Here is a 27818-nt window from a genome sequence, read left to right on the forward strand (position 1 = left end):
TAAATTAATAAAAAAAAACTCTTAGCAATATAAACATTAAAACAATTAGTGAAACCTTTATCCTTTTAGGTAAAAAAAAACACAATAAAACATTCATTTTAACAATCCTTTCTTAAGCCAGCTATAATCATTTTTATTGTGGCCCAGACCACTTATTAAAAGCAACTTATAGATAAATAAGCTTGTCAATACAGTAAATTATACTTTACAAATTTCAAAACTCAATTTCCACATACCTCATTTTATTGACTATTAATTTATAAAGATTAAATTCAGTATTTAAGCTGGTTTCATCTCCAAACATGGAAAGAATTCCAAAATATACTTGCTCACCAGTTTTAACTTTGAAGGGTCTACAACCTTCACAATAGCAATGGTTTTCTCTTTCTCCTTCATCGTTTTCTTTTCCTTTAACTTGCAAACAATAACCGGAGAGGTGTGTCCTAAAGTGAACTTTGGCTCTTCCTTGGACTTTAAGACTAATCTGGTCTAGATTGTGATTGACAAAAGCTTGCTCACTGATGTTATTCAGTCTTTTCAAGTTCTAGCTAAGCACCAGGGGTTGTTAATATTTACTCAGTCCTCATCTCCGGAATGGTCTTGAACTATAAGAGTTTACTTAGATTGCCAAATGCCACCAGCATTTACAGATACCTGATTGAAAAATATCGATATATGTCAAAAGAAAGGAATTATTATACACGACCTCATCTCTGAAATAAAGGGTTAGATTAAGACCAATGGGTGGGAATTATAGAGACAGATCTAAACTTAGAATCTAAACAATCATTCAGCTGCAGTCTGAAAGAAGATAAGACCTGTCTACTGTCCCTTCATATCCCCCAAGTCTACATTTCCATGTAATAGATATGTTTTTGCACATGCTGACATGACAGATAGGGTAGGACGATTGTATTTGGTCTCTTACAGGATTGGATTCAAGCTCTGAGTCCGCTATTCACTTAATATATAAACCTCAACAAGTAACTAAAATTTTTTCTATTTTTTTTTAAAGTTGGAAAACTTTTTTTTTTATTGTGAGAATACTGTACAGAGGGGTTGCAATTACATGGGCAAGATAATGAGTACATTTCTTATCAAGCATTGTAGCCTCCTCCTTTGTTAAAGTTGGAAAACTTTTTTTTAATTTTATTTTATTTTATTTGTGAACATACTGTACAGAGGGGTTACAATTACATGGGCAGGATAATGCATACATTTCTTACCAAGCATTGCAGCCTCCTCCTTTGGTTTACCCTTCACATCCCTTCCCAGCCTCCCCCCTCCCCCCCTATCCCAAACCTTCTCTCCCCCCCCCCCCCCCACCGACGTTGTAAAGCTCGTTTTGGACATGACAACTTGTACTTCTCATTGTTGCAACAGGTCCACCTGTATCCTTAAACAACTGGTTTTTCCCCATCTCCACAAGTTATACTGACATCAAATATAGTGAAAGCAGGGGTTATACTGTGGGGGAGAATTTTTTCTAAGCCTTTTTCCTCATTTGTAAAAAAATTTCCTGTGAACTTTACATGCAATGTTTCAGAAAAAGTGCTTTGTAAAAATCTTACTATGTTAGTATGAATACAGAGTAGGCATTATTGTTGTTCTTGTAGCTGCTGCCTTTTATCTATCAAATGAATTCCTAAGTAGAATTTTTCATGGGAACAATGATTACTGTATCATGGGCACATTTTACAATAATTCATTTAATGTGCTGAGCACGTTGGTTATACGAGACACTGTGTTAGATGCTGAGTAAAATAATCAACAAGTCACTGCTTTAGGACAGGACATGGTGACCAAGAAAAAAATATATGATTCTGGAAATCTCTGATTCTGATTAAGGCAAACAGTAGATATGGGCATCGGAGTAATCCTGAGACAGGTGGAAAACCTTGAATTTGGAGATAAAGGTTTTATTTTTGTTGTAGTTCATGATCAACCAAAAGCAGATTTTCAAAAGGAACTAAAGCTTCTATAGGCATGTGAAGTCTGACTTGTATTGCAAGCAGTAAAATATATGAATGTAACACCCAGGAAGTAGATCTGAGCCTGAAGATGGGTTGATTATCACCCATAAAATATGTGCAGACATATGAAAAAGCTAGCTGAAGACTGAACATTGGAACACATAGCATTTAGACATCTGCTAAAGGAGAAAAAAATGAGTGGATGAGTGGGAAAATAAAAGATAATATGATACCTGCGCAGCATCTCAGGTAATATTTCAAGAAAGGAGTAATCACCCACATCAAATGCCACTGAAAAGCCAAGTCAAATGAGGATGGAGAATTTACTAGTGGTGTTTGAATTCGTTGGTTTTAAAAGCTCTTTTAGTCTGGGTGATGGTGGCTCATACCTGTTATTCTAGCTACCTAGAAGGATGAGAATGAGAGGTCAAGGTTTGAGGCCAATCCAGGAAGAAATGTGTACAAGACTCTATATTAAACACAGTCAGCAAAAACAGGGCTGGAGGCGTGATTTAAATGGTAGAGAATAAAAAAGCCAAACCAGTAATGAAGTAACGAACTAATCATTAGAGTAATGAACTTAAAAACTTTTATTTTGCTTTCTTATAAGCAAGTGGATATCTAAAATGAAAAACTAAGTTATCTAGAAACAAATGTGTGTATATATATATATATATATATATATATATACATATATGTGTATACAAGTTTTGAAATAAATAAAGGCAGTACAGAAAGAAAAGGAGGAAAATTATGAAAGGATTATCACATATCATATTACTTAGGGTTTTTAGATGGTATGAGCCAATAAATTCCTTACCTGATTAATTAGTTTGTACCACCAGTGAACCAAAGTTTACTAGCTAGGACACTTACTAAAATCATTCCTCTGAATCAAACAAGTGTTTATTTTTGCCTCCATGAGCTATAAAAATCCTCTGTTTCCTATTCCTATTTTTCCAGCTCTTCTTATACATTCTTTTTTCTCACTTCTTGACTTGTATTGTTCCCTTCACTTGCTGCAATCTTGACAATATTTCATGATGAGATTTGAAACATTCTCTTCCTAAACATATCCTCCAATTTTCAATTTAACATGATTTCTCCTTAATATGAGCTCCAAAACAACTCTCTAACATTTAAAATATATGCTTAAAATATGTACATTAGCCTTCTAGCATATAAATTTAAACCATCTCACTGATCAGCATTTTAATTGCTCTTGTCATGCAGAAATAAGAAACAAAACAAAACCAGTTAGATGATTTGCTAGGTTTAGACTTGACCCTAATACCCATACCCACACCGTCTCCCTCCCTACTTCTAAAGTTTTCCAAAAGTAATGTCCTGTCTCACTCAAATGACCATTAATACAGATTTGCTAATAGTGTATATTTTATAAAAGGACCTTCTGTAAAAACAAATTTCCCCAGAGTCATTGCCATGTATTTGTACTGAGTAGGCTTTTCTACAAAGCCTTTAACAAATAAGTAAGGTAGCAAGGAGTGGTGAAAAATGCTCATAATTCCAGTTAGTCAGAAGCTGGAGATCCCAAGGATTAGGTTGTCAGACCAACACAGGCCAAAAAAAAAAGAAAAATGTTAAGGAGACTCCACCACAACAAACAAGCAGGGCCTGTTGGTTCAAGCTTTTGATCTCAGCTATGTGGACAGCAGAGTGGGAGGATTAAAATTTGAGGATGATTTGGGGAAAAGCAAGACCCTACCTGGCAAAGCAAAAGGTCTGACGGCATAGCTCAAGTGGTAGAGCACTTGATTAGCAGCCAAAAGTGCCTAATTTAAAACCACAGTACAACATGCATGTATGTGTGCGCGCGCACACACACACACACACACACACACACACAAAGTAGATAAAATTTGACAAATAATGTTAATATTTCAATTAGACAAAGACTGTTTCAATATATCATTTCAATGAAGTAAGTACCACATGCAAGGAAGACAAGATGGCAGGAAATTAATATCATTCCCTCAAACATAGGAGTTAAATACTAGTGAAGAAAATATTATCTTCACGCTGTGATATTAGACAAGAAGAAATTAGTGTTGATAAAATATTAATGTAGAGAATTGCTTTTATGTAACTATGCCATTTGAAATTAGAAGAAGAAAGGGAAGAAAGAGTTGCCACCTCATTCTTATATTAGTCATACAAACCATGGGGGAAGGAGAGAGCAGGAGAAGGGTCATTGTAACACTTTGACATATACTTATAATGTGCCTTCATCAAACTTACTCTTCTATCACTCAGTTGTAAAACAATTTCAAGTTTCATTATTTGATTTTTCTCACATGCAAATCAACTACTTAGATCATATTCATACTCGTTTTTCCTTCCCTCTTCCTGCTGCTACCCACATCCTCACCAGAACTGAGGGCATTAAATTTAAGGCATTCATCTTCGTACAGTCTAGCCAACTATGAACTAATGAACCCATCTGTCTCAAATATTTATAATAAAGTCTTTCCTTAAATACAAACTTAAAGAAGCAATTTAATTTACATATTTCATAGGTTTATGTTCTTCATAAGGTCTTCACCCCACAAACAAGCCAACGCTAACCATGTAATATGTGAAAAGAAGATGTACTCCTTTTAAGAATATTTTCTTTGGTCAACACATGAACAATGAGAAAGCAACAGTGATCAAACAGGAAATACGATACCACTCCTTTATTGAATAGTATTCTAGGAATTTGTATTCATTTCAACCCAGAAGACTTTCCATATCCTTTAAAGTAGGATGTGTCCTATTGTAATTCTTTCCACTCATCCTCAAACCCTGGTTCTTGTCTCAGAGATAAATTTATATGGTTTAGTATTATTAACATTTCTGTGCTCTTCAAAGATACAGCCTCTGAATTTTGTACCTCCTAATCATGGTGAAATCATTGAAGCTGAGTCACAACCTCATGAAGCTGTTTAAATACACACAATGCTATAAATAGGAATATGAAGAAGACTGAATTGCTCCTAGAAAATACTATTGAAAATTAGACATATAATTGGTTGTATGTTCATAAAGATTAGACAGAGACACAGAAAGATGATAGACAGTTAGTTAGATGATAGATGACTGATATACATATGATACACACATACCTGCATGCATGCATATGCATGCATGCATACACACACACCTACATATAGATAATCTTATAATATTCTTAGTAATACTGTTTGATTTTTTGACAGCAACAAAAAACATTTCCCAATATTTACCTATTATTTCATGTCTGTTTCAAAAGTGCAGTATAAATTACCATTTACTAATCAAATGAAAGTTCTTTATTTTAATCAGCAGATTCTAATATTCATTTTAAGTTTACTGACTTCCTTGGGTGTAGAAACACTTACTGTTCTTTGCATTAGCAGAGGAGAGTTTGTTCCTTTCTCTTCAAAATTTGATTCCATGCCGATTATATCCTCAATAACATCCTCCACCTACAAAATATAATATATTTAGAATATTGTAAATAATGGTTAAAGAGGAGCTTCAGACTGAGATTACAAAGGGCAATCCTAGAAAACTCGAAAAGTTGTTTTGGCTATTTAAATCCTTTTTATTTGGTTATGTATATCAAAGCCTAGAATATTTCATCACTAAAAGTGAGATCATCTTGAAACTGTTCTGTTGCTGTTTGTTGCATTTGCTTCCAGATGATAGCTGGGCTACACCCTTGGAAAGAGGGACCTACACAAATATACAACTTTCCAGGAAGTATTTCATGCCAGAGCCAACAGATCTAGGATGTAGAGGGGTGACTCCTTAAAAATCAATAATAAAAAAAATTCAATTGACTTTTTTTTTCTTGATCAGTTGTGGAGCTTGAACTCTGGGCCTGGGCACTGTTCCTCAGCTCTTCAGCTCAAGGCTAGCGCTCTACCAATTAAGCCACAGCACCACTTCTGACTTTTTCTGCTTATGTGGTGCTGAGGAATCAAACCCAGGGCCTCAAGCATGCAAGGCAAGCACTCTACCACTGAGCCACCTTCCCAGCCTTCAATTGACTCTTACACATAGATATCTAAATGCCATCGGTTAGATTATAGTTGACAAAAATTTAAAGCTGGGGAATATTATGAAAGCTTATTAGTTTCACTTGCTAGGCAAGCACTGTGCCACTTAAACCACACACTCCAGGCCCTAAAGAAGATCTTGAGATTTTATTAATATTATTTTCTAAGAAAAATCATTGGCCAACTTGAATCAAATGTTGAGACACCACTACTAAAACATTTCCCAACGCTAGGTACTGGTGGTTCATGCCTGTAATCCTAGCTACTCAGGAGGCTGAAAAATGAGGATCACAGTTCAAAGCCACCCAGGCAAGAAAGTCTGTGAGACTCTTATTTCTAATTAACCACCAGAAAACTAGAAGTGGCACTGTGGCTCAAGTGATAGAGTACTTGCCTTGAGACAAAGAGCTCAGAGACAACAACCCAGGCACAGAGTTCAAGCCCCAGGATAGGCAAACAAAAAAAAATCCCAAAGATGATTTGTACATAAACCAAAATGCTACTAATATAAATTCCTGCCCTCATGAAGCTCAAATTCTACTGAGGAAATAGACCACAGACAGTAGAACCCAAGAACAAGGCTCATAGAACTTATGACTTCCATATTCACCAAATATACACACTGATTATATTATTGGCCAGAAGTTAATATGAAAATTTAGATATATAGATAGGAATAAGGTACAGTGTTTTCATCAAATAATTAACAAGCTAAAGAGCAAAAGAAAAACTTATTTAATTCAACATTTGAAATGTAACATATGCCACGAAAATGTCATTATATGTCTGTTATCAATGTGATATAAGTACTGATATAAATCTCAGAAATTATCACTTAATTCAGACAGTCACAAGGGAAAATAGTTTAGGGGTTAAATTAAAATATATATGTATATGTGTGTGTGTGTGTGTGTGTGTGTGTATATATTATATATATATATATCATTTATCCATGTTAAAAAAAAACTTTGTGATAAGGTCATTTTCTGGATTTTATCTAAATTGATTGGTATAGTCATATGCTTTGAGATTCAGAATTTTTCCCTTAAAAATTGATCTTCCAAACAACAAAATGAACTTTGAAAGTGGTGGTTATGAGTCATATTGGGTATAATTCTAATATTTACTGTGGAAATGAAAATCATCTCACATATTTACTGTGGAGACGATTTTCATCCTACATATCTTTTATGCTCCTCAGTGAGTGAATAGAAATGCTGGTTCTATATCCCAGTTTTTGAAAGATCTTTATATCTACTATTGAAAAGTTTAAGTAAATATACAAGTAGAAATCTACATTTTGTCTAGATTTCTGAGAGTCCTACTGTATGATTGTTTTATTTTTTGTTAAACACCTATAAGGCAGTTACTTTTTCTGTTTTCCAGATAATCATAAAATTTTTCTTCTATCATTTGGTTTCAAATTATAGGATTCTGAGCACTACTCAAATGGAAAATAGAGACAGTATAGTTTGTCTAAACTGGAATATCACATGATTTTCCAGATTCTTGTTGTTTTGTAACACTATTAATACATCAGTATTTTTTGAAGGTTTACTGAAATACAAGTCACAATAAAAATAAACTAAGTAAATATCAACATTCTAACTGACTTAGTATTCTCTGTCCATTAATTGCCTGTGGTTTACTAGATCATAGGTAAGAATTAGAAGATAGAAATCAATACATATAAAGACCCAGAGATGTAGCTCATAATTTCCCTAACATAGACAAGGCCCTGAATTTCAGCCCCACCATGGTCAAAATAAATTAATGTAATGAAATCAAACACTAAAAAAAAAAAAATTCTGAAAAAATTCATGAAACATTAAGTGCAATAAGATGGTTCATTTTATTCTAATGAATATTTTAGAACACAAAAGTGTTGTTATTTAAATAATTTCTGCCAGTTTTGTGCTTAAGATACTAAAAATATGGATAAGTTCTCCAATTACCAAAGTTATTCAGAAAACCTGTACAATTAGAATTTAAATTTGTAAACAGATATTACTGTTAGTGCAGTACTGTTTGATAGTACTGTGGTTTGACCTTGCTTGCTTGGCTGGCAGTCTATCCCATGAGCTACACTTCCAGCCCAATTTTATGCTGATTAGTTTGAAGATAAGGCTTCACTAACTTTTCTACTAGGCTCACCTCGAACCATGCTTCTTCCACTCTTGGCTTCCTGAGTAAATGGGATTATAGGCATGAGCCACTAGCACACCACGGTTAGTGCTTATTTTGATTGTCACTGATACTTAATTGAAGAGTGTATTGAAGAATGAATTATAACGTATTATTCATAACAAGATGGCATGGTTAACAATTATAGATTAATTTGTTAAAACATGTTCCTTTTGTTAATATATATTTGAGATGATCACTGTAAAACGGTTTTACAGTGAACATCGACTTCCATTTTGGGGTTTGTTCTGTTTTGTTTTAAAGCCAGAGCTTTAGAACCAGCAATTAGACATACATGCCATTCCACACTGCCATTGTCTTTCCCCAGAGTTAGTAATTTGGTGAGCGGGGTTCCTGTGAGGCCAGCGTCTCTATCTGGGCTGGGGTGTCCATACTGTGTCCAAAGCACACAGCTTGTTGATGGAGAGTGGGACAGTCTGATAGTCTGGCTGATGATCTGGTGGTCAAGGGTCATAAAGGGTGGTCTTTGCCGTAGCTGGGTCTTCTGCAGTTGAGGTTTTGTGGAACTTTCCAAGAGTGCTGGGACCTACAAAATCAGAACCAGCAAATTGAAGAATCATCGAGTCTATCATTCTCCTTCCAGAACTTGAATTACCTCCATAACCACATAGTAATGTCTACATTTTTTCACATTAATATCTATGTTTCTGTTGTTATATGCAATTTTAATGGGTTATAGTTTTAGGAAGAAAAAGGCTATTAAATCTTCGATTTTATCCAGCTTGTAAGAGCAAAATTAGAAAATAATATATAACCAACAACACTATCTTGAGAGTCTTAGAAAAAGAAAGCTTCAAACAAGGAAAATGTAGTGAAATCAATAATTTGAGTGAGATTTATATCATATCTATTCCTTAGGTTCCCTTAAATTACATGTAAATATTCTGTGAAACATAATAAAACTTATCAAGAATATTAAAAATTACTATTATTATATGTAAGGATTATAGCATATTATATAAATATATCATGTACAAATAATATAATATATTATATTATAAAGATTATATACTCGATGTTAACTCTGATGTACTATGAGTGACAGTGTGCTATGACAAATCTAGCCAGTTTTTTTTCAACTTTTCAGTATTTTCCCAAATTTCCATACTAAGTCCAGTTTCATATTGTAAAAAGGTTATTTTACTCTTCCCTATAGTGTGCATTGTAGCTATAAATTGGTGTAAGTTTGAGATTTTTATTGTAAAGGTGATATACAAACAGGTTAGTTACATAAGTCAGGTAAAGAGTACATTCCTTTTGAACAGTGTCGCCCATTCCCTCCTTCTTTCCCAGTTTTTCCCCTCCGGACTTCCCTTCCTTCCCCCCAAGTTGAATAGTTTACTGCTGAACTGGTTCACCCTTTGTCCCACCCTTTCTGTGTCTCCCCTTCCTTTCCCCAAATCAGATAAACTTATATATAAGACGTCGTGGAGTTTTTTTATTGTGGATTGACAGATGGAAATATTCAGAAGAAATTCCTCTGGCATTGACAAGTAAACAGCTCTGAATATCTTCAACAAAACATACCCTTAAATTCTGAGCAACTTCGGTCTAGCTATCATGGTTATTGTTAACCCATTATTTGTAAAAGGGCAATGTTCAGCATCTCAAGATTTCCCTTTAAAAACTTATGAATCCAGTATTGCCTGCCAGTTGACTTTTTATTTACTAAGCTGTGATGTAGCTTCTAATACATTTTCCTCAAGTGGCCCATATATAAACCTACTTAATATTTCCCTCATGTTAAACAATAGCAAAGATTGCTGTACAGTGCTTATTTTTCTTTTTATTTCAGTTACACAAACTACTCCTTAAATCCCTTAACATACATTAGCTCAGATAAATAGCCCTTACAAAGTATTTTGCATTTAAATTAGCTGGTTTAGGGTACAATATTGTAGTAGTTACTTTAGTTTAATTCTGTTACGCTGACATTTTCAGCATTATTTTAATTGTACTACCATAAAATAATTTTTCAGTCATATAAAAAAGATTAAGATTGGTAATAAAGATTACACATATTACTAATTATATTGCTGTGAGCTTTAAAGTTGTAAAATAACGTTTCATTAAATTGCTGCTGGTAATTTTTTAAGGGTAGCTATTTAGATTATCCTACAGTTTTAAGTTAATCCCTCTAAATCTGTGTACATTTACAAAACATACATTATAAATACCATTTTCAGTTTCACAAGTGTAGTGATCTTGCAGTATGAAACTATACACTAAAGAACAATGTATACTGACAAACAAAGGTCTGAAAGAAAGCATGCTGAATCAGAATTTATAACATTCATATCTAATTCATTTTTCACTCTTCATCCATTAACTTCTATAAGCATCTACTATTAGAGCATTTACTCTAGTGTTATATCAAGAGTTCAAGAGAAGTTAGAGATATGATCCCTGAGTTCTAAGAGTTTATAACCTATTATGTAGTATTATTATCAATCACTCTAGCAATACAGGCAACCACAACAGTATGAATTATGACAAATTTGCATATGCCTTTTTGTTTAATCTTTAAGCATAGGACATCATATATGGTCATAAAAAATTTAAAGAGCTTATTTAAAAGATAAAGCACAATCTGAAGACACAGACAGAATCACTATCAGAATCCATTAATGGCAGGCAAATTTAGACTTATCAGACTGGATTAAAACAACTGTAGTTACTATGCCATGGGTACGTATGAATATATGAATAGCTCATATAAAAGAACAGAAGGGCAATAGAAACATTTAAAATAAAAACAAGATGTACTAGAAATCAAATTACTGCTACAGCAATGAGGAACTTCTTTCATATTTATTAGTAGACAGGACTAAGGAAAGACTACCTGAGTCGAAAGACTCCTTAATAGAAAGGTTAAAAAAAATACAAGGAAAAATAAAAGATTATTATGCTGAGAATATTCAAGTACTGAGGAATAGTTACAAAAAGTTCACATTTACATAATGAAAATACCGGAGGATTACAAAGCAAGAAAAAAAGTAATATTTGAAATAGTAACTACAATTTTTCAAAACAATTATCAGACATCAAACCATGGATCTAGAAACCTCAAAAAAGTATAAAATGAAAGGGGAGGAAAGGAAAAGAAACAAAACAGGAAAGGAAGGAAGAAGCAAATATCCATGCCCAGTGATAATCATATTCAAACTACAAAAAGTCAAAGAAAACTCTCATTTCACCTGCAAAAGAGCCAAGATAAGAATTGTCTGACTTTTTCTCAGAAAACATGCAACTAGGAAGGAAATGGAATGAAATGCTTAAAAATCTGAAGAAGTAAAAATGACCTTCATTTAGAATATTGTACTCTGTAAAAGTTTTTGCCAAAAGTGAACTATTAGGATATTTTTTAATATTTTAAGTATTTTTTATCACTCAACTCACCATGCAAATAAATGTTCAAAGAAGTTCTTTAACGTAATAGTACATACTGATTTTTAAAAATTCAGACCTACATAAAGATAAGCATTAAAGAATGAATAAGTGAAGGTAAAATAACTTTTAAATTTTTTTAGTTTTAATTGATACAGCATAACATTTTGTTTTAGAACCATAACAATATGATAGTAATTATTATTGTTTATATAGGCATACATAAATTTATGCTTATCTATATATAGTATGTTTAATAGGTATACATAAGCTTATGTGTATACACATACATATATGTACACACACACACACACATATATATATATAGGCTTGTGTATGCCTATGAATAAGTAAATGTAAGCAATTTGATACAGGAACAAGGAAGAACCTGGGATTATTTTGTTATTAAAAGGCATTTGCATTACCTATAAATCAAAATAATGTTACTTAACAGTGATTTGATAGTAGTTGTCAAAAATGAGCCCAGTTACATACTTTACAACCTTCACAAAAATTAACTCAAAATGCATCACAGACTTATATGAAAAATATAAAACCTCCTAGAAATTAACATAGGAGAATATCTAGATGAGTTCATTCATGCTGCCAATTTCCTAGATACAAAAAAAAATGTTATAAACTGGATTTCTTTAAAATTAAATTTTCCTGCCTGGTACTATGAAGACAATAAGAAGTCACATCAGGCAAAAATATTTGCAAAAGACATACAGAGTAATGAAATATTCAACCTGTTAAAAAGAAAGTGACGTTCAACAATACAAAGAAAATAAAATCACTGAAAAATTAGCCAAAGATATCCAGTTGACAAATAAGCACACAAAAAGATGTTCTACATCATATGTCATCATGAAAACGAACATTAAAGCAAGAGGATACTATTGTCAGAATACCAAAATCTAAAACATTAACATACATATAGCAATGTATATAGCAAGTATACATAGAAATAGAGATTTTTATTCATAGTTGGTAGTAATGGAAAACCATAGAGCCATTTTGGAAGCTAGTTTTGCAAAATCTTTCCTGACTCTTTTTTATTTGTTGCATGAAGGAGTTACATTACCTTCAGTAAAAAGTGGAACCCTATGGTTACATTATACAAGGTATGAGCTTTTTTAAACTCGTGACAAGGGGCAGAAGAGAAGCTGTACTTGTTGAGAGCAAATCCTCACTTAAGCTTTCATAAGCCACAGAACTTAAAGCTGATCATCCCTAGCAGTCCTGTCTCTACCAGAGGCAGGACAATTTGCAGCTGAATTCTGTTTCCATATTCTGGATGTTCAATTACAGTACCACTGCAGGCAGATTTCTTAAACACATTTACCAATATCTTTGGGGGGGAAAAAGATGCTTAGATCCATTAGGAGAACCAGAGGTAATATGCTTACTGAGCAAACCAAAGTACCTAAGAATAACTAGAATCACAGGGATTCCTTTAAGTCCAACAAGTTACAGGGAAATTTTATCAGGCAGAAGTAAAAAGGCATCTCCAATTTAAAGGCAACATTAGAGAATATCCCCTGGACTACAAAGTACATGCATCTGAGATTTCATTTTCTTTTCCATTTTTCTATTTCTGTTTTGAGAGTAACCAACACAGGAATTCTTGAGAGCCTGTGCATGGGAGGAAGTCATAAATGATTTCTGATAATAGCAGTTGAAGTGGCACTAAAAATGATTCTTAGGGTGTATGGGTTTTAAATTCTAGAGTCTAGATTACTCTTTGAGGGTGATAATACGATTCACAAAACATTTAGTTAGAAAGTAATTAAAAATCAAATAAATACTACCTAGTTACATACAGTATTTGCATTTGGACACCAAATCCCTTGGTAAGCAAAGAGCTATAGATCAATGCAGAGCAGACAAGCAATACATGCTGGAGGGTTCCCTCTGTCCTCACATGGAAAGATGTGTATTTTTATACAGTAGTATTCAAATTATTCTCCAAGATAAATGCATTCCTTCCTTCAATTTACGCTCCAATATTCTATATGATGCAGACCTTAAATGAGTTTTATAGCATATTATGTGGATAGCAAGGAAAATATGTTATAAGGGATTAAGAGAAAAAGGAGTAGCTGTTAAAAAAACAACAACAACAACAAAAAAAACATTGAAGGACTCCACCAACCAGTTCAATGACTCTGTCTACTTGTATCATACTTCAAATATTTCTATACATATGTGTTTTAAAATAGAATTCACATGTAAATATGTTTATTAGAGCTTTTTAAAAAGTGTTATCTTTTTTAATAGAAAAATCCTGATATAACAGCTCTCAGCTAATTCTTTCAACAGTCACTCAGCAAACGTTTAATGAGAGCTTTCTTTTCGATAAAGTCAGTCCCAAGGGAAAGTTATTCCTCTCCAGAAAGCAAGGTTGTAACCCATGTGTCACTATCCACCCAGAGACCACTTATCTAAACTGAGGGCAAAGAAGCTGGGAGGAGATGAATCAACTGCTTGGAACTGGTCTTTAGACACTCAATGCTAAAAATCATAGCAAACATTACACGAGTAATTGTCTCAATCATCAGTAGGAAAAGACCTCCTTAGACTTCAGTAGGAAAATGAACACAATACCTTCAGCCACATATTTAATAAATACAGCAAATATATTACTTGATGATAGTAAATAAACCACATAAGCACACATATGCATGTGTGTCTTCACACATATCAGAAAGCATAATAGCCAATTCTGTTCACTCCAATGTGACAGCCCTTATTTAATTTTGTTAATTTTATACTAAACTTGAAATTAATAAATGAAGAAAAGAATTGAGCTTCACAAGTGAGTAATAGGTAACCATTAATTATGTTCTTGATACCAGAGGTATATAAAAGGAAATCTATTTTGGGGGGGTTATGAATCTACTCCCTCCTACATACCAACTCATAAAAGCCACATGACATTTGTAATATTATGCAGTAAAGATTAATAACTCATTTCTTCAAATCTTACTTTCCTCACAGAAGTCTGTGGATATGATATACCCATAAATCTCATCTTGACTAAACCTAAAATTATACAGTCGACTTGTCTGATTGAGATATAACTGCTGAACTAAATAAAGTAGGACTCAGTTCATCAAAAGTTTTACTTAGATTTCTGAATAACTGTCAGCGTATTTCAGTTGAGTATTATATAATCTAAAGCTATTTAAGAGATAATGATATAAAATGTGATTGTAACATATTTCTTCAGTCCCAATCATTTGAGTTTGGATAATTCCAGTGGTGTGTCTTTAAGGAGAGGTCCACACTTAAAATACTTTAGAAAGACATGGATATTATTAAGCATAGTTTTCCTAATTCGGTTCTGCTCTACTGGTAAAAATCATTGCATTTGATGAGGAGTTGCTTTTAGTCTATAAAATATAGTGCCTCTCTTACAACTCTTTTAGCTCCAATCATATGTGCTTATTCATTTTGTTTATATTAGTTTCTTGATACCACTGTGCATCATAGAAAAGAAAGAGAACAAATATTAGCAACTAATGTGTTTTTAGTCCAACTTCATTTTAAAGTCTGTGTATTCGAATTTTTTAGATAGTAACAAAAAGAATCACATCTTGTATTCATTTACATTATAGTCAACTGGCCACATCAATAACTGAAAAAACATTCAGAACATTTAAGTCATGCTTCTTTGAAATGTATGCAGTATATATTTGAAAGATTATGTAATTCTCTATATATTTTTTGAGTGTGGGGAATAGAATCCAGGGTTTCCTACATATTTTCTAGACAAATGCTTTATCACTCAGCAACTTTCCCTGTCAAGTATGTAGATAACTTGTATGGCTACACAACATCAGGTTTTATGCTACTATAATAGGCTTTGGGGATATAATGATAACACAACACACATAACACATTCTTCAAAGAGTTCACAGCCTATTAGGGGAGAATCAATATTTAAACATATAATTATAATACAAGGTGACAAGTCTTATGAAAGTAAAATGTTTCATAAAGTCAAGCAGAATGACCTAGATAAAATATGAACAGGACATTCTAATAAATGTGACTTTCTGCTATCAAGTTTGCTGATTTGTCCTTTTCAACAAATGCAACTTTGACTGTGTATAATAGGCATGTAATGGGTTACAATGGGTACCAAGTCAAGTATGGTCATGTAGTTTATGGCAGGTAGAAAAGATAAGTTTTGATCAAGCAATCATACAAATGATTTATATATATACATATATATATGTATATATATATATATATATATATATATATATATATGTACCTTCAAGTCTTTATAGTGATAAGAAAGGAACATAAACATAACATGTTGGAAAAGGAAAGCATCTAGGCAGAGATGAAGGAAGAGTTCCCTGAGGAAGATGAGAGAACTAGATCTGCTAATAAATATAAAGTAATGAAAAGAAGAGTAGGAGAAAGATGGTCAGAGGGATGCGGCATCATGTGCAGAAATGATGGCATGGGAGGAAGCAAAGTAAGAAAAATACACTGAAAGGAGATAATAGAACAGAGGAGAGAGATTTGAGACTCCAGAGGCTAGTAGAAACAACATCAGCAACATTCTCAGTATTTAAATGTTTCTTATTTGCTTTATCACAGGGAGGATCAATAGAAGTTCAGTCAAATGAATTTTTGAGAGGTAAATTAATCTTCATCAAGAGAGTTGTTCAAAAAAAGCCATGTGATTGGGGTGACATGATCATGTAGACAAAAGAGGTGGGTTGAAGAGATGCTTAGAAATGGATTAGGGAAGGACAGTAGTTTCATTGTGATGATAAGGTTGTGATAGGACAGAGAATCACAAACTTGTGAATTGATACTTTGAAAGCATCTAGGAGGGGGTGTGAAATAGGTAAATATAGAAGTCTTGAACCTAACTAACTATAATTTCTGAGCTTGGCTATATAAAGGATATCGTTTCCATTACATTCAAAAAGGTGATGACTGATGAGATGAACATACAAGGATAATGAGAACATGATCAGAAGATGAAACGGCTTAGAACTGAACATGCTAGACACCCATCTTCTAATTACATAATGGAAAAATCTATTATAATACATTTAGTACATTTCTTTGCACATTTTTCTTTGCACATTTTACAGAATGTTTATTTGAATTTTTCATGCCTTACACCCTAAGGTAAGACCCCCTAAGAAATAAATATGTTTTCTCTGTTTCCAAAATTCTGCATTCAAGGCTTTGGCATAATTACAAACTGATTATCTTAGTTCACCTATATTACAGCTGTCGTGTTACCAGTCTTTAACCCGTTATCTACTATTTCAAAACCCAAAAAGTTGTACAAAAATAAATAAATAAAATAAAATAAACAAGTCAGTGTGATCCCACTTACTAACAAACATCATGTATGAAATGAAGTGAGGCAACTAATACCATTTATTTTTATCCCAGTTAGAATAAATGCCCATAGACTTTGCTGTAGCTGTATTAATGTTTTGGACTGTAGAGTGCTGTCTTGAAATCCCAGGGGATATCAAAACATACAGATTATACAGATTATAATGAGTATATGAAAAACACCTAACCAGAGGCTTCTGAATAGCATTTTTTGTCATTACTTTTTGACTGAGCGAAATGTGGGATGGGAACTATGTTTCATATGTGTTATCTTACTTAACCTCATGATACCATAAAAACCTCACAAGGCAATAAAAACTTCAATGAATCTACACAATTACTTTTTAATACTTCAGCACAAGTAAAGATTTGCATCCCAGACCTGTAGTCTCAGCACTAGGAGGGTGGGAGCAGAATCACCCAAGCCCAGGAGATCCAGGCCATCCTGTGCAACATAGTAAGGCCCTACCTCTTAAAAGAGAGTAAGTGAATAAATACTTCTGATACACTTCAGTACAATGGGAGTTAATTACTATTTTATGAAATATATGATATCACAAAGCAAACTTCAAATCTCTTGGATATATAATGAAATGAAAAATTATCCTTCCCCATTGGAGAAATACATTGCACAAAGATATAACATGTTCTTCATTTTTTTAATATATCATTCCGGTATAACAACATTTTATTTTAATGTTATTAACAACAGCTGTATTTAGAATTAAATTAGATAATTTGGGAATACACAAGTCAGTTACTTAAACTAGACTTAGTAAAGTGTTAAAAATGGTCAATTCAAATGATTTATCTGATTGCATTGGATCTTTAATACCAACAGTTTTTTTTAAGCCTGGTCAGATCTTATAAAGGATATTTAACAAAGAAAGTTACATATATTTATAATAATAAAAAAAGATTTCAAAGATTTATCCTTGAAAAATTCCCAAACAGTATACGTTCTTTGACTTGAAAACTTTTATTATCTTTTATCTACTTCCTTTATGGGTTGATATATGATCATCAATTAATGAAGTCATTTCTATCATAATAACATGTCATCATTAGAACTGCAGTATTCTAGTCTAACCATTTTCTACAGAATATGATTGGGGCATTTTAGGTAGTTAAATATTAAAATAATCTAATGAAAGTGAGACTTCAAGATTATTCATTTTGATTGACAAACTGCAGAAAATGGCTTTGTTTCAAAAGCACATTTCTATCACTCAATTCTTGTGGACCTCACTGGTATTTCTGAGAAAAGCATAAAACTGATCCTGTCTTTGTTTTACTTAACTTCTAAACATAATTGATTTTGTCTTTCCATATTTTAAGTATACCTGTCATTACAGTATCTACATTCATCAAATTCCTTAGGAATTTCAAAAAAGAAAGACCTCTGTGACATAGTTGTCATAGTTTTATCTTCCCCTGGTAACTGAAGAACAATTCTTTAGAATCAAAGAAATGTACTTCTGCTTTAAATTTTTTATGGCTATAAAAATTTTTGAAACATTAATTCAGGACATTATGGAATAGATGAAAGCTCCAGAACGCAAAATAATAGTAGTCATATTCAGAAGCTGAATAAAAGTATTCAAGAGGCTTACATACACACTCCCCTTATGCTTTCTTCAAAGATAAGAAACTGACATACATGCAGGTTATTAGGCCTGCTCATAAACATACAAGCAACATATATACTTAATTTCTCATATTCAGGTTGTGAGTAGGAATTTTATCAACTGCAAGTTTTGTTACTTGTTCTATAAGATAAAAAGCATGACCTATAGATACATGGAAATATGAGTTAACCTATGCTTCTCTCTTACAGAAAAGCTGTTGGAGTTGCTTTCTCCATATTAATGGAACTTGTTACATTCATGATTAGGCTTTCGTTTATTTCTTGTTTCAAATTATCTGTCTTATAGCCACCACATGCTGCAAGATTTGTTTTCTTTTCATACAGAGGCAACCATACTGAAATTAAAATCTGCCACTACAACATAGTAACTCTTCGCATTCTTTAAGTTGTTTTTATCCACGTTAGTTTCTAAAACTGTATCATAAAAGCACAGTGTTTGGGACCCACCACTCCCTCCAGGAAAAAAAATCTTAGCTTTTTTTTTCTGTTTCTTTTTTTTTTTTAATGCTTTGCTGATATAACTCCATTTTACAAGACACCAAGGGCAAGTGGAAGGGAGGGAAATGAGGAAGCATGAAAATAATTTTAGTTTCAGCCTGGTTTATTCTAAGTAAATACTATGATCATTATACTTCAGTCTCCTTAAATTTCATTCACTTGGGAATAAATATTAGACATAAACAAATGGATAAGAGAAGTTGTCAAAATAACTTATAGTGGATAAATACATTCTCTGAAAATTTTCAAAAGTAATTATCATAGTTTTGAAATATACAAAAATTATTTTACTATAATTATTTATTTTACTAGCTCTTTTCCATATTTTTTGAGGACACAAATGACTTTTTAAAAAATGGGAGAAAACATGTTTTTTCAATGAAAACTAAAAAGAAAACACAAAAACTCTATTTGAAAACATATCATTTTAACCTTCTTAAAATTTTTTCCAATTGTTTATATCGTGACTTTGTATAGGTAAATTAATGTCTTTGTCATCAAAGATGTCTTAGAACCTCTGTCTAGTTTTACATTGCACAAAGGAATGTGTTGGTGTGTTTAATTAAGGATCTTAAGATGGAGCTATTATTCTGGATTATCTGGGTAGATCCAATGTAATCTCAAGAGTCCTTGTAAGAGGGAAACAGAACAGACAGAGAGAGATTTACTAATGAAAACAGATGTAGATGTGATACGGAACTTTGAGCTAGAAAAGACAGGAAGCAGATGACTCTCTTGGAGCTTCCAGATAAGGACTAAACCTGGGCAACATTTTGATTCTAGCTCAGAGCAACACACTTTAATATATTAGAACTATAGAGTTATACAGTGAGAAATTTTACTCCTTGGGGATTTAAAACATAAAGTTTTTGGTAAATTTGTTACAATGGCAATAGAAAGGAAGCTAATACAGGCTTTAATTCTGTTTGTGTTTCTCCTTCTTGTAGCATTGTGAATTTTGCTGATTACTTCTAAGAAACAGCCTGCCTAGAAATGCTGGTAATAAGGGATTTCTCAATCACAGCTGAAGTTACTTGAGGAAAATGCTAGCAAAGATCACTTCCCCAAATTCTTTAACTTAATCTTTCAGTGTTACTAAAATGTTCCAATAGAAGTTACAAAGGGCAGTATTTCCTTTCTCCTTTTCAGTTTGATCTCAAGGAATTGTAATGCAAAGAAATAAAAATGTAAAATTAAGCAGAAGACAGCTCATAAGCAGATAAATTTATTACCCTGTGTTTTGTTCTGAAATAAGGCCTTTTGTAGGATATCAATATGATCAATTAACATTCAGAAATATCCCCAGGCAATGACATGGACACTGAGTTATTGGAAGATTATATTAGAGACAAGAAGAATAAATAGGGATTTGAATCATATTCTGGGAGAGAATATGATTCTAAAGCAATAGCATTTAGATTTAAATAAATAGGCAAATGTTACCAATAATAGAAAGGAATTAATAGAAAAAATATTAGGACCTGTAACTGAGTTATACAATAAAGAGGAAGGAAGTTTCATAGACAGTGCTGTGGTATGAAATAGGAAGTGGTAGAGAAGGTAGATTCACAAAACAAGGAATAAAACTAGAAGCAAAAGTTTTGAAAGAAAAATGATGGATTCATTACTGATTTCCTGTGTCAAGGAAACTGCCTCTGAAACATCTCAGAAGGAGACCTACTACACCTAAATGTGTGAAGGTGGAGTCATGGACTTGGTGGCTAGTGTAGACAGTTCACTGAACCTGAATCTTAGAGAAAGTTTTTCAGAATGATGAAATGAAACTGGAAGAAGGGTAGGTTGAGTGAAGAACTCTGAGAACAATCAGCATCTAAGGATGCAAGGAACTGAAAGAATCTCAAAAAAAAAAAAAAAAAGTACCAGGAAAAGGAGAACAGTGCAGCATCACAATACCAATGTAGGACAGAGTTTCAAGAAAAAAAAAAGTGCTTATCAAAGTCAACTTCCTCAGAGATGAAAGAAGAGAAAGAGCAGAAGACACTGCCAGAGACTGGGAAATAAATGGGTCACTGGAAATTCTCCGGAGAATACTTTTCAAGAAGTATGGAGAATGGAAGTCATCCTGCAGGAACTAGAGGGACTTTGTGAATTGGAAGTGAGAATACCTCAGGGCACAGATAAAGCATCTTCTCTGTCCCTCTCTTCACAGGTCAGAATGAAAAGCTCATCTGTTCCTATGATTTGAAATACCAGTTACATGCTAATGAGTCCTGAATTTGCATTTCTGTGCCAAATCTCTGTCTGAAGGAGAAACTAGAATGCAATGATTTGAGAAATGAATTGCAGGTGCCAGATTCAACACCAGATACTTTCTCTTCTATTTACTTTCTATGCCAGGAAAACCATATCCAGAGATATAAATTTGATTTATATGCTAACAAAATGTAAATCCCATAGTTGTATTTTCTCCACTACATACACACACACAGATAAGCACCTGTTTTGTGTGTGTGTGTGTGTGTGTGTGTGTGTGTGTGTGTGTGTGTGTGTGTGTGTAAAATGGATGATCAGATATAATAGAGGAGCTATAGACAAGTCACATGACTGAGAACTGAATCTTCAGGATAAGGACTAAAGCCTGGCCATGGAAGGTAGAAACAACCAGACCAAAAGGTGAGAGAAAGTGGAGGAGCCAAAGGATGAGAAGACTCTATCAGAACAAAGCAAATATATAGAACATGAGATAGCTGAAAACTTACAAACTGTGTACAGCCTAGGATAAGCTGTGTACAATCTAGCAATCTAGGATATTGTCTGAAAGCTCCTAAGTAACATGATGTTCCTCGTCTTCCTTCATGAACTTCTATGTCAGTTTCATGTCTCCTTTTAATTGCTCACTCATTTAAGGAAACCACTCAACATTGCAATAAGTGCTCATGCTTGTTAGCATTGATCACTTGCTTTGGTCAGGGAAAAAAAATCTAACATAAAAGATTTATTAGTAAAGCTAGCTCAATGCTTCCTTTTCTTAATGGGAAATCATCACCAAAAGTTTCAATGTCAGTGTTAATCTTTCCTTTTTTTTTTTTTTTTTTTTTTGGTCAAGTTCTCCTCAAGGCTAGAACTCTACAACTTTGAACCACAGTGATATTTCCAGTTTTCTGGTTGTTAATTGGACTTTTCCTCTCCCCTTTGGCTTTGGGCCAAGATCTTCAGATCTCAGCTTCTTAAGTAGCTACAATTACAGGCATGAGTCACCAACAACGAGCGTAGTATTAATCTTTTCCTTACTAGTTAAAGAGAATTTACAAGAACAAAATAATGGCCATTTTCTTAAGTTTAAGTCTGACAAGTTTCCTTCAGGCTGAACAGAAAATCTGTGACATATTACACAAATAGTTCGGTTTCTGAATCTTTCCAAAATTAATAATTTTCCCTGTCAGTGATACAAATTATGTGAGAGTTTTTTAGCACTGAAACTAAATTTGTTTGAAACAAAAAATATAAATATATAGCCAGAAGGTTCTAGGAAAAGCAGACGGATGGCAGTGAATTCAAAGAAACAAATAAAATGAACAATACACTTCTATAGTATTTTGCTACTTACAGAGCACTTTTATATCCACTGACCTTTGTAATCCCTTTTATGTTCCTTTTCTTGATCTCATTATTTTGTTCCCTTATTTATTTCATTTGTTTGATTAACCACTTCAGGCTTTGAGAACTTATGTTAGTACATGGAGTTAAAAATCAAACCAACCTAACTTTACCATTATCCTGATGTTCTGTTCAAAGTTAAAAATTAAATGAACAACTTAATGATAATAGCATCAATTGTTAGGAAAGCTTGCTTTGAATCAGGTACCTTGCTTGGAAGCTCCATCTACCTTGTCTCACAAAGTCTTCACATCAAGCCAGCGATGTGTGAAGCCCTATCCTCTATGCTCTGCACAACACTGTAGACATTACAGTGAGAGACTAGTGTAAGGAGCTCTGGAACAAAGCATGAATTCCGATTCACACTGGTTTCTTCCCTGAATCTTTGCTCTCAGTCATTAGCAATCATTAAAACAAAGTTTTATCTTTCAAGATAGCATTTTTAATGAGACTACCTACTGCTCAGGCATCTGAATAAAACACTGCCTAAATTTGTACAATACATTTTTATAGTCTTAAATGGAAAAAAAATTTTTTGAAAGATCAAGATGATCATTCAAATATTATGATTAATGATACCATAATATAAAGAACATATTCAACTTAAATAAATACTCTGATGGTTTTCTTATAGCATTCTTCAAAGTATTTGATATAATGATTTCACACAGGTCAAAAGCTCTGTTGCTAAGAACACTCATAACTAGAAAGCATAAAGTTGAAAAGCACTAAAATAAACTTTTTCCCTTCTACTAATAATAATTTTAAAAAAATAAAATGAGACATAAAATGACTAACTCAGAGCTATTTAAAGAAATATGTCATTATTTTAGAGTCATTATTGACATACTACCACTTATATTCATCAAATCTTTCCATTGCATTTATTTTTAAAGATATGTGTGATAAAATATAAGTACTGAATACTTACAAAATATTTTGCAGGGCAAGTTAGAATTTTGAGAAAATTAAGGACAATCAGATGACTAAATCTTTCCAACAATAACAGAATATTTCAAATGTTCAATGTAAATACATTAGGGTATTCAACAAACATACACCAGACTATATAAAGCTATGTTTACAGCAAATAATAATATGGTTATATTCTCCCTATAAAATCCAAGACTGTTATATAAGCATAAATCATTCTTTCCATCTCTCCTAAATCATGCTTTTCATTTTTCATCTTTCTGTGTGATATTATTTTGGTCTTGCCCAAATCTTGGAGCTTATTACAAAACAACATTGCTAAAGGAGCAGTATGATTGTTGTTTCACAAACAGCTAAGTTCATGTCAGCCAAATTCTCGTATGTAGTACCAAAGATTTTATTTGGTATTTTGTTTCTGTTTTCTCACGTAATTTGTTCCTTTTTCAGAAGGACTAATATGAATGACAAGGTCATTCTGCTTACCAAAGGTTACTAACAACTGAATTGGTAACCCATCATTTGAGAAGTCATTTGCTGTCATGTGTCTATCATCAAACCTTCAGAAAAGTATGAGAATATGAGGTCTTATTAGAATGCTTTCTAAGTTAGGGTAAAGTTTCAATGTTATTGAAATCTACACATGCATAGGGAAAATAAGATTACGTTGTAGCCTATAAATATATCACCAACTCTAACAAGCAGCAAGACATCTCACTCTAGAAAAGTCAAATACTGCAATGTGTCATTTTCAAACTTCTCCCCAGTCCCAAGAAAATAAGTACAGATTTCAAATAAAGTTATTTAAAGTAGATTCTGGTTTACAGACACCCACGTTCTCCCAAGTTAAATTTTTCTATTACACTGTCTCCAATCAATCTGACCACTTCAACCTGACAGGCAAGGCAGTCAAATAAGCAGTTAGTGGGCCAAAAATCTGTCAGAATGGTTAGCTTCACTGGTGATTACTTTTTGACTGACTCAAGCAGTCAAATTAATCAAAACAGTCAATCCAAGTTCCCCATGTATACAGCCTCAGACATTCTATTTCAGCAGGGGTGTCCTGTTTATATATTTGATAGGAGGTTTATTAAGTTACATTGTTTAAGAAAAACAAGTCCAAAAGTTATGAGTAACTAGTTTGACAACTGAGGCTCCTGTCAGAGTTAATCCTTAGCTTTATCACTGGGGGGAAAAGGCTGTGGTCCTGTCTAAGAATGGTGGAAGATGGGGGCAGTCAACCTCGTTCCAAACTGCTTATGAACACTGTCTACCTAGCTGAGCCTGCAGGAGAAAATGGGCTCTTCACTCATTCTGAAATTAGATTAAAAAAATGAGAAAGAATCGAGGTCTGGTGACACGGATGCCACCAATAATAGTGGTTTGTTATTTTTAGTATAAGTCGCCATGTTGGCAGAAGGAAGATAGGCTTCAAAAATCTCCTTCACACAATTGGGGGTACCGGTCAAAGTAACAACTTTTTAAGTTGCACAAATGTCAATGTTGATGTGCAGTTAAGATTGTGAATTTTGAAAATCAATCCGTTAGACTTTAACATCAGCTCCACGCTGACAATCCCTAAGCCTGTTGGCCAGCTACTTCCCTACCAGGATGCGAGCCCCACTAACTGTGCAATGGATGCAAGAACCCTTCAGAGTTCCCAAGGTTGTTCTAATTAGTAAATGACCTAATATGGGTAATCACCTAATGAGAGAGTAGAAAGGAAGGCTTACATGGTGAAGAGAGTCCGGCTCAAATGCAACACAATTATGAGAAAAATGTTCAAATAAAGTGTTTTGCGAAATATCAAACGTTAATAAACATGAAAATCTAAGGAGGAAGATCAAGTTTATAGTCAGAGAAATTAAATTACAGTCAAATTACATAAACTGTCTGGGATCAAATTACTGATTGTTCTACACTCAGTTTTGAAACATATCCAGCTTGCTTTAAAAAAAGTTACATTCATTCTAATACATTAGGTTTCTAAGAACTCATAATGGAAAATAGTTAACGATAACTTGCATTTCTGCTTATGCTAGCTAAGAAGTGGTTGACATTGCTAAATTAGAACTTCTTGAGAAAAAAATACTCATCTCTTGGGTCTCTGAAGGAAGATATTATGAGGTAATCATAGGAGTCAATGATTCACCACTGGTCTATCATATCCTAAATCCTTTAATTCTCCTTTAAAATTGTCACTTAGGGTTCCAAAACAATTATACAGTAATTGTCACACACACACACACACACACACACACACACACACACACACACACACACACACACACACACACATATAAAACTCACATATTCCAAAGACCTTGGAATGATACAGGATTACCAAGATTGCTTAATATAGCAAACACAGCACAGAGTGTCTTGTTTTATAAAGGCAGTTCAAGCATCAATCAGGAGCCAAACGAATTAAGAACTTTTTGAAAGCAAATTATTTCATTTTAGGGTGATTTTTTTTCAGTCTGAATCTGATAGTAATCTTAGACAGTAACATGTAAAAAAATCCTAAAGACTCTGAAGGAACAAGTATGAGTGGTTCCATTGGGAAGAGCTGAAGCTTCCAGTTAACACTCAATATTGGAGGGTGTAATCTCACGTACAGGATTAACATCTCAGGAGACTTGCCCTGGGTCAGTTCATCTCTCTGTGATGCCTTATCCTCTAGATGGAAATAAAAACAGTGAACTCTTTTAAATGTGCCCTATGGTCTGATTAAAGATTGAAAAGGGCTCTAAAAATCTACAGCACTCCCAGGGAAAAATGCTAAATATCATTATCATTATTACACCAAATGCCATAATTTGGTCTCCTCAGATTCCCTTTTTATGTAGATTCCATCAAACTCTGACTTTTGACTTTTCGCCTCTGACCAAATCTCCAATGACAAAGCACAGGGAAATGTTGAGGCAATTAGTGGGAAATGGAAGCAATTAATTCCTTTTTTTAGTGGGGACCTGGCCTCTGTGAACCAGTTTAACCAAAAATAATCAATGACCTTTCTCAGCCCAAACCGAAACAAATCTACTTGATATTTGTCACTGGTTATCCATCTACGGTTCTGACATTAATGAGTCTTTTCACTTCACCCCTTTCTTTTATGAAATAGAGCCATCTCTTCTGGTCCCTTGTTACCTCTGCATCTGCTCCTTTTGCAAATAAAGTACAGTCAAAAGCTTTCCTGTGTAACCCGAGGAAACATTTATTTTTTTAGCAGAATCATGATCTCGAATGTCTCTCTACCTTTTCCCCTTCAACTGCTTCTTTTCTCTCTCAAAGATGGGACCTTGCTCAAAATGAATGAAAGAGAACAACAAATATAAAGTTTAATTTTAAGTATACAAGGAAAGATTAAGTTATTTCAGTCTAGGTACCATATGGACCTAGATCCCAGTCCCTGCTCTATCACTTCAATCAGGGCCATTTTGAGAAAGTTACCTATCTTTAAAAATCTTCCCTTTTCTCTTCTGAACCACAGGGAAGTCAGCACTTGCCTCCAGGGTATTGACAGATGAAAATGAGGTGATTTACCAGGAGAGCTTAGACTAGGTGTTTGCTCCTAATGTTTGAGGAAAGAGGAGGGGGAAAGAGGAAAAGGGAGAGGCGAGGAGGGAAAGGTAAGGGAGAGAGGGAGAAAACTTCACAACATGTATATTTGATATCCACTAAAGCTTCTCAGACACTAATGGTTAGCTCATCTATTTATTTTATAAATTATGTCTGTCTCTTAGCACATTTTGCTTACTGTGCTTAATGTTCATCTTTTCATGTATACTGTCCTTATTGTGTTTAATTTTCATCGTTACATGTATACTCCTAAAGTAATTGCAGAAGCTTTGTCATACTTCTCATTGGGAGAACAAATTCCAAGTGATTTTGCAACCGGTGTTTCAGATGCAAACCAATGCAAATGAACCAACAGTTCATTTGGGAAAACATGGAATAGTGAAATGTCTTATAAAGAAAACATAAATTAAGCATTACTTTCCCAAATAATGCAAAGTAATGTTTCCTTCTGTATTTAATTTTGCTCTCAAAGCTATCCTTGAGGCAGAGTTCTCTAAGACTGGTTTGATAAGTGATAACATTAACTGAAGATGGGGGGTGGGGGGAGGCAGACAT

General features: G+C 33.5%; 1 protein-coding gene across 4 annotated transcripts in view; it reads right to left on the reverse strand.

Annotated features, from left to right (window-relative positions):
- Tfec (transcription factor EC) overlaps positions 1 to 27818 on the reverse strand; it is a 54083-nt gene that overhangs the window by 22284 nt on the left and 3981 nt on the right. For 2 of the 4 annotated variants that reach the window (XM_069996607.1, XM_069996606.1), the window contains exons 2-3: positions 8496 to 8747; positions 5354 to 5440 (exon numbers count right to left, since the gene is read on the reverse strand). In XM_069996607.1, the coding sequence (XP_069852708.1) occupies positions 5354 to 5440; positions 8496 to 8675 (267 nt within the window). In that variant the 5' untranslated portion in view covers positions 8676 to 8747. Of the gene's footprint in view, positions 1 to 333; positions 421 to 5353; positions 5441 to 8495; positions 8748 to 27818 lie in introns of those variants that run through there. The other 2 variants (XM_069996609.1, XM_069996608.1) reach the window with 1 other exon arrangement.

The sequence above is a fragment of the Dipodomys merriami genome, unplaced genomic scaffold (assembly GCF_024711535.1).
Source record: "Dipodomys merriami isolate MVZ:Mamm:240054 unplaced genomic scaffold, mDipMer1.0.p SCAF_5, whole genome shotgun sequence".
NCBI classification, from domain to species: Eukaryota; Metazoa; Chordata; class Mammalia; order Rodentia; family Heteromyidae; genus Dipodomys; species Dipodomys merriami.